Source organism: Halyomorpha halys, unplaced genomic scaffold (assembly GCF_000696795.3).
Source record: "Halyomorpha halys isolate HHAL.00 unplaced genomic scaffold, Hhal_1.1 Scaffold1716.1, whole genome shotgun sequence".
In the NCBI taxonomy this organism is placed as follows: domain Eukaryota; kingdom Metazoa; phylum Arthropoda; class Insecta; order Hemiptera; family Pentatomidae; genus Halyomorpha; species Halyomorpha halys.
The window spans coordinates 69,765-78,910 of NW_027104746.1; the positions used below are offsets into that span (position 1 = coordinate 69,765).

General features: G+C 34.2%; 1 protein-coding gene across 1 annotated transcript in view; it reads right to left on the reverse strand.

Annotated features, from left to right (window-relative positions):
* Positions 1–760: 760 nt before the first annotated feature.
* LOC106690434 (thioredoxin domain-containing protein 9) overlaps positions 761–9,146 on the reverse strand; it is a gene marked incomplete at its 5' end in the record, with an annotated part of 34,705 nt that continues 26,319 nt past the window's right edge. Inside the window, 1 exon segment of the mRNA XM_067044968.1 lies at positions 761–1,431. Within this exon segment, the coding sequence (XP_066901069.1) occupies positions 1,169–1,431 (263 nt within the window). The 3' untranslated portion in view covers positions 761–1,168.

Genomic DNA, 9,146 nt, shown 5'->3' on the forward strand with positions numbered 1-9,146 from the left:
TATATATAAACGTTGTGGCCTGTGATCAATTCCATAATCCACCCACTATTTTCACTTCCACGGATTATATTCTTGAATATGACTATATTTAAAAATCGGCTCGTCCTGTATAGTATATTTCATTCCTTAACAAATCATTGACCATGAAACATAGCAAGGATGCTATATTGTCATGAATTCTTGATGGAATTTTTTTTTTAAGTATGTTATAATGATTCTAAAAAAATTGTATATGTCTGTTGTTTATTGATGTAATAAATTATTAATTTAAATAATAACTAATTGTAAGCATTTTTTAGTTTTAACCATGGCAGTTTTCCAATTTGTTCTTGGATTCCTTGCCTTTTCCAGAATTAAAAATTTTCCTGACAACCTGGCTGCCAGTTGAACTTTTACTAGATAAAACAATCTTGAATAAAATAAACATACAGGGTAACAGGAAACCCTGTACAATGTTCTTTTCTATCTTTCAATGTCTGGAGTTCCACAGCTACTTGAGGAGCTGACTACTTGTAATCTGTTGACAGTTATTACTGATTATCAGCTAGACATCAGATGATGCCTATGAGATATACCAGGAAATTCAAATATTCAAATGACAAGGCAGAAAATGTTAATATAACAATCACTACAAACCAATCTATCCTTTCAATTTTCATGCAAGCTGGTTTACAGTTTATTTTTTGGGAAGGTAGTGACTGACTAGTAAAACTTTATTCATATTTTAGAATTCAAAATTGGATCTAATTAGGTCACAAAGTTTAAATCAACTGACTCATTGCATGTGTATTTTTAGGAGCTGAATTCAAATCTAGAGTCATATTTCCTTAGCTCAATACAAAAATATTATTGTACAACAAAATCAAGGTAATATTATTTTTTTTTAAATAAATTCATTACAAAAATAAATATTATATTAGAAATGTAGATAAATATAACATAAGTAAGAAAGTACAAGAAAATTATAAAAATACAAAATGATTAATATTATCAAGTTATGAAGTAAACCTATGTAAGTTCCTGAAGAAAATAGTTAATACAGAGAAGTATAATAATTAATAGTCTTAGAAAAGAAACAAGATTTCAAACATCAAAAATAAATGTAAGTAATGTTAACAAGTTTTCTATAAACAATATTTTTGAATGAGCCAAAATAATGAATTATTAGTTAATCTGATTCATCTGAGCTATAGTTTTCTCTAATCGTCTTCTTGGTTAACCTGTTGATTTTGGATTTATTGTCATTTTTATTTACAGGCTGTGTGATATCTCCTTCATATTTAATCACACCACTTAATCCTAGTCTCCATTCCAGCACTTCAGTTGAAAAATCATCACAATTCCCCAAATCAGAAAATCCAACAATGTAATCTTTAGTTTTGCCACCAACTGCAATAAGCAGCGTAGGAATCACTTTAATATTTAATTTTCCTGAAAAAAATAATCATATAAGGACCACTAAAGTATAAATAGTTTAGATCTAATTTTATATAAATTATAATACTGGAGACATCACTGACCACAGTTATAATCAAAGGCGAAGTTATTGAAAAAAGTGGTCAAGAAAGAAAACAAATAGTAAGTATTTCCTTTTAAGTGTGCTAACAAGAGATTATTTCAGTTGATACAATATGTAGGTCAGCAATATTAAAAAATTGAAAAGATAAAATAAAGAAACTTGTTACCTATTTTGGGACTCGTCACCTATTTTGGGAAACTCAGGCCAAAACCTCGGCACACGTTAAAAGAATTATTAAACTTACTCTATGATTTCTTTCTTGACCACACTCATATCCCCCTACCTATTTCTTAACATTAGTTAGAGAAAATATACCCAAATGCTCAAGTATGTACTCTTATAATATTGTTCACAAAGGAATGAGAGAGAGGGAGAGAGAGAGTAAAAAAAGAATAAGGTATTGGTGTTTTTTATTAGAATATATTTAAAACCATTTATATCTCATAAAAGTTCTATCAATTGATGGCCAAAAGTGAAAACCTAGTATCTCAGAAAAATCTTTAATAATTTGTTTACATTATAAGGTGAATTAGTTTGTACCTCACAATACTTGAGTGCCGAAAAATTAATCTTGTTAAAAATAATAGTGCTGCGCTCAGAAACTGCTACCAGTTGTTAGATATGTACTCTATAACATCTGTTCATATTCAAGTTGTGGCACTAGCCAGCATTTGTTCTTGTGTTACTTTGTGCCCCACAATAGACTTACTTATAACAGTGATCTAGGTGAAATATCAACAAGAAAAACAGTGTCAGAATAATCACAAATGATACTGCTCTTGTTAGGACATAAATATAGATGAGTAATCACTTATTTATAAACTTCTCAGTACACATTCCTTAAGACTGCTGGTCGCCATAGACTCAAGTATAGATAAGAGCTTCTCAGCTTTTAGTTACTGCCACAAGGCAAACCTATGAGGAGGGTCACGCTGCTCCTCCATACTTCATTACGTAAATTAACATTTCATTTGCTTTCAACCTATTATTTTTTTTCTCTTTATTTTTTATCTCTATACTCACTTATAAGTATGAAATGATATATTTTCACATGGTGATGTTTAGTAAAAATACCACCAAGATATCTAGAAGCCTGGGAAATACACCCAGAAACTCTTCAGCTAAACAAAAAGCACTCAAATCACTGAGAAATAAACTATCTGTTACACCAGGCAGTTCAATCGATGAAATAGACTCCTAACCTGGCACTTCTAAACCAAGCACAATTGAGGAATCTCCATTTTCACACTAAACCAATACGACTTGCTATCAAATTTACCATTAGAAAACAAGGAAGCAAATCAAACCCCCAGAGGACCCAAGCCACCAACAATATTTATTTAAAATATTAAAAATTTTCATATTTTTTACCAACAACTGAATAAAGTAGTTAACCCAGGTACATTTACATATCAAAGTCGCATCAATAAAACAAAATTAATACCAGATACCACAGATACATACAGAGAAATAATAAAATACTTGTCAGAAGCAACAGCTGATTATCACACATATCAGCTCCTCCAAGAGAGGGCATTAAGAGAAGTCATTAGACAACTACACCCCTCCACACCACCGGAAGCCATCAAAGAAGAACATACGGCTATGGGGTACAAGGTACGACATATAGTAAACATACTAAAGGAAAACAAAGATCCACATGGTACAAAAAATAAAATAGCATTGCCCTTGTTCTTTGTTGACCTCGAGCAAACACCTGGCATAGTAGGAATTTATAATTATACTACACCAGGGTAGTAGTTGAAAAATCTACCCTAAACGAACAATTGTTCAGTGCCATAACTGCCAAGAGTATGGCCATACTAAACATTATTGCCATCATTTATCAAGATGCGTCAAGTGTGGTGAACAACATCAATCCATAGAATGCAGCAAGCCTAGGCAAGCACCTGCTGTGTGTGCACTATGCCAAAAAAAAAAGGGCACCTGGCTAACTACTGGGGGTATCAGACTTCTAAAATATTGCATCCAGAAAACAGGCACGAAAAGGCAAGCAGACCACCCAGGAGACCCTCAAGAATTGTTAAACCAAGAATGTCCTTCACTGAAACGACTGGAGAAACAGAACCGGCAATCAGGCCCTGCCACAATCCCAACCTACACCCCATCATCCTCAATCCCAACCTACCCCCATCATCCTCAACCCCAACTCCAACATCTTCATGCCTCTGTTCCTCAAACTGTATCCATTTCCCAAAAGCCTAATCATCAGATACCCAGTATAACCCCTTCTCTTAACGCCACTGATCTCACAAACCTCACTTCTTTCCTGTCTGAATTTAGATCTCTTATTACCTCGCTTATCTCATTACTTACAAATCTTGTATCCAACCTTATTCCTCCACCAAGAAACCCTTAAATGTCACCAATAAAATCCCTTTCTATTCTCCTTTGGAATGCAAATTGTGTTCAAAACCACATTAACTAACTTGGCGGTGTGAAATTGACTTCCATCACAGCAATGGAACTCCAAGCAGGTCTTTAACCACTACAGGATAGGAGGGAGAAATCTGCTCTTTGTCTTTATGAAAAGCTTATGCATCGAGAGGAACACTGGTTGGATTATCGTAAAGCGAATGAACAACTGAGGTCCTATCGCACTTTACTTTCAAAAGCTGAGGAAATGCTTCACCAGATAGACCTACCAACTGATGAAAGACAGAATATAAGCATCTCCTACATGCCAAAGCACGATTCCGCTGAAGTCTACGGGCGACTCAAACTGGCATGTGGTCGGATCAAGAAAGATTGCCCTGAACCTGAGCTTAGAGCTGCTGCACTAAAAACAATTTATGAGTTATACCCCATAGAGCAATGGCTACACATTTATACCGATGGGTCTGCGTCCGGTATTAACAAGGGAGCTGGAGCAGGTGTATACTCAATCAACTTTTAATTGTCATTTCCCGTTGGAGCTGGATGTGATAATTATGATGCAGAAATGCAGGCTATCTGCTTCGTGATGGAAGCCACTATTGAATGTGCCTACAACACTGTAATCTTCAGTGACTCTCAAGCCGTAATACAAAAATTAACAACACCAGGTGTCGCAGAGTCACCCACGGAAGAAAAGTGCAGAAACATGGCTGCTATCATGAAGAAAAGAGTAAGGGTTATAGCTCTGCAATGGACACCAGGCCATGTTGGTATAGATGGTAATGAGCAAGCTGACAAGTTGGCTAAGCTCAGTTGTGCAGAGAACCAGCCTGTTCTACCACTTTCCTATAGAACTGTAAAATCACTTATAAGCTCTTATTGTAAGGACAAAACAAGTGCTAGACACAAAGTTCAAGCAGAAGGAAAGAAGTGGGAGAGCCTACTGCATAAGGATAAACGAATTCCTGGCAATCTTAGCAGTGATGAGAGAGTGGCCTGTTTTCGGCTAGTAACAGGACATGATCAGCTCCAAAAACACCACCATCGAAGTGGCATCGTAGATTCCCCGAAATGTCCTCTATGCAACATGGGAGACAATCTTTTAACGTGCATTGGTCTAGAAGATGTTGAGCAGGATGCGGACCAACTAAGAGGAATAGTAAAATTGTATTGGACTGCGAGAGAGAAAATGGTGAATAGCCCACTTCCTGTGGTGTAGGAAAAAAAAAACATTAACTAACTAACACCGTATTACATGACAAAAATATTGACGTAGCTTTAATAACTGAAACTTGACTTACCAGTAGACGACTTATCAATATACCTCAGTATCAAATTTATCAAACAGACCACTCGGACGGAACAGCACATGGTGTCATTATCCATCACTTAGTCCTTCTACAATTCCAAAATTTCCTATAAACCACAGCTATATTGATCCAAACTTTTCTCTTTCCCATAACATTTGTAGCAGGTTATTCCCCACCCAGAATTCCTACTTCCCAACCACAATTCAATTCCTTCCTTGATTCTATTGGACACCATTTCCTTCTAGGTGCAGACCTTAATGCAAAAAACCAACAATAGTGAGCTAGAACCACCAATTCCTGCCAACGATCACTCCTGTCTGCAATTCCCTCCGTTGCAACATTCTTTTTTCCGGTTCTCCTACATACTGATCAACCAATCCTATTCATAGCCCTGACCTTGTGGACTTCTTACACAAAGGTTTAGACATCCTAACCATTTCCATTTCTTCAATTCCTGTATTACCTCTACCCTCATTCATAAGGGGCCCAGTAAACTGGAATTTCTATTAGCAAATCCTAAGAGACCAAATTTATCTCGAAGTTTCCGTGAAAACCTAAACGACGCAGTCCATTTATTTACAACCCTTATCCAACAAGCTGTCCGGTCTGTCTCCTTACCGTATAATGTCCCAAAAAAAAACCAAGACAAATCCTCTACCACATTTCAAAGATCTCATCCAGATCATGCACCAATACACAACATTGTGGCAACACACTAGACATCCTTCTGATCGTTGCTTATATAATTATTACAACAAACTAGTTATTACGACCCCAGTCCTTCAATTCCTACCTCTCTTTCCTTTCTACTCATAATTCCCTCTGGACCTTTGACCGGGTATGGCATGCCGAAATGCTTTTCAAGCTCAAGTCCATATTACCTCAAGACTTATACCTTATCGTCTGCTCCTACTTTCAAATTGCACCTTTCGATTTCGCAGTGGTTGTTGTTGTTCATTGGGGCTTTAGGGTGTAAAACCCCGAAGTCATCAACACCCATAGTTCACAGTGGTTCTGAGTACTCAAATATCTATCTGGTCAAGGCAGTGTCTCAGGTCCTGTACTCTACATCCTCGTCACTACTGACATTCCCATCAATCCCAACACGTTCCTGGAAACATTTGCCGCTGAAACTGCTATTCTATCCTCCCAGCCTGATCCTGTAACAGCCACATCCAATCTCCAAACCCACCTCACCCAGATTGAGCAATGGTTCAACCAACGGCAAATAAAAGTTAATGAATCAAAATGTACTCATGACTTTTACCCTCCACCGCAGCTTCTGCCCACCTGTTCTTTTTAATAACATTCCTTTACCCAGATCCAACACAGTGCAATATCTTGGATTCATCTTACTCACCAGGAACCAACATACTAGACTTAAAAGACAAGAACTTAACGAATGATTCAGCCAACTATACCGACTGCTAAGCAGGACCTATCATCTCACAATATACGTACTAGGAAAGATCGGATAGGAAGGATTGAAACCAGCGCAAAGCACTGTTGGATAGAGGAAGATTTCATAGTTTGGTAAGAAGGATGTTGTGGTCAACCGTATCAAATGCTTTGGAGAAATCCAGAAGGATGAGAATAGTTAGGTTTTGGTGTTCCATGGCAGTTTGAAGGTGGTGGGTAATTTTAAGCAGAGCGGATTTTGTTGAATGGGCAGGTTGAAAGCCGGACTGGAGAGGATTGATGAGGGAACGTTCTAGGAAGTTTGAGAGTTGGTTTTGAACAAGGTGTTCTAGCAGTTTTGAAAGGTTAGAGAGGAGAGAAATAGGGCAGAAGTCAGGTGAAAAAGGATTTGGAATTTTATTAAATGGTCGAACTAAAGCTTTCCAATGAGAAGGAAATGTAGCATTTTGCAAGGAAGAATTGTATATATGATAGAGGATAGGAATAAGAACTGGGAGACAGGATTTAATCAATTTAACAGGAATATTGTCCGATCCATGATCGTTGGTATGGGATCTTAGAATGGTGGATAGTAGTCCTTGTAAGATATGTGGGAAAAAAAGAAGTTTTCAGGATTGAAGGTGTTACTTGGTATTTCATGGGCACTGGAAAGAGGAAAGGTCTAACCAGGTGTACGAGTATTGTGTGTGATGAGTTGGAGAATAAGGAACAAGGTAAAGATTGAGGGAAAATATTATGTCAATAAGAAAGGATTTATCACTGGATTGAGAGAGCATGTTAATCTTAAAATCACCAGTGATGATAACATTGGAATAAGTGGAAACGAATTGGACAAGAGAGTATTCAAAGGTGTGATCGAGTGGAACTCAGGGAGGTCAATAAACGATAGCAAATAACAGGGGAGAGAATATGCTTAAAATTTCAACAAATATGTATTCTGCATGAGGAATGATAGAAGGGGAGCGAAGTAGGATTTTGACCTTAAGACTAACATGAACGTACAACCCAACACCTCCTCCAGTTAGGGATGGGATATCGATATCGATATTATCGAAATACCGATATTTTGATATCGATATCAAGTAACCGATAATATCGGAATATCGATATTTTTTCTTCGATAATATCGAAATATCGGTTTATAACAAAAAAATAAATAAATAAAAAAAGTCACACCATATTGAATAAAACAAATATTGATAATATACACTCCAATGTAATATAACTCGTATATTTCGTACTATAATCGTATATTTCGGAGAAAATATTCGTGGCAATGATATTCCGATATTATTTTATCTAAATTTTGATATTTTGTTAAAGAAAATATTAAAGCTTAAAAATAGTATTTCGATATCTAATATAGATAATTTCAAATTCATTTCGATATTTGACATTTTTATAATTATTGATTTCTAACATTAGCAACAATATTCCGATATTATTTTATAGAAATATCGATATTTGTTTCAATAATTTAATATCCATTACCATATTTGGTAATATCGATAAGGAAGATTATAAACAATACCCCGATATAATTTTATCGAAATATTGATATTTTGTTTAAAAAGACTAAAAAATTATAAAACAAAATATTGATATATTGTTTCAATATATTAATTTTCATTTCAATATTTGACATTGTTAATAATATTCATATGGAAATTTATTAACAACACTAACATATTATTTTACAGTAATATTTGACAGAAATATGAGTAATTCCCAACTAAAAAAAATTATGAAAAATATAAAAATACTATTTCGATATTCTCTTTTGATAAATTAATATTCCATTCGATATTCGACATTGTTATTAATATAAATATGGGTGATTAGAAACTATATTTCGATATTGTGTTTAATAGAAATATCGACATTTTATAAAAAAAATAAATAAAAAATTTTATGAAAAGCTAAAAAAAGGTATTTTGATATTTCAATTTGATAATTTCATATTCATTTCGGTATTTAACATTATTGATAATATCGATATCGATGATCTGCAACGACATTTCGAAGTTTTTTCATCGAAATATGGTTTAAAAAGATTAAGAAAATTTTAAAAAAAGCATAAAAATAGTTTTTCAATATTTTAAATTGATAAATTTATGTTCCTTTCGATATTCTATATTGTTATTAATATTGATATAGAAGATGAGAAACAATGTTTCTATATTTTTTCATCGAAATATCGATATTAGGTTTAAAAAGATAAAAATTTTAAAAAAGCATAAAAATAGTGATTCGATATATTAAATTGATAAATTCATGATCCTTTCGATATTTTGCATTGTTATTAATATCAATATTGAAGATTATAAACGATATTTCTATATTTTATTTTATAGAAATATCGATGTTTTATGAAAAGCTGATACATTTTTTATCGATATTTTATTTAGATATCTTATCCATTTCGATATTCAAAATTTTTTATAATATCGATATCGATGATTAGAAAAAGTATTGCGATAGTTTTTCAATAAAATATCGAT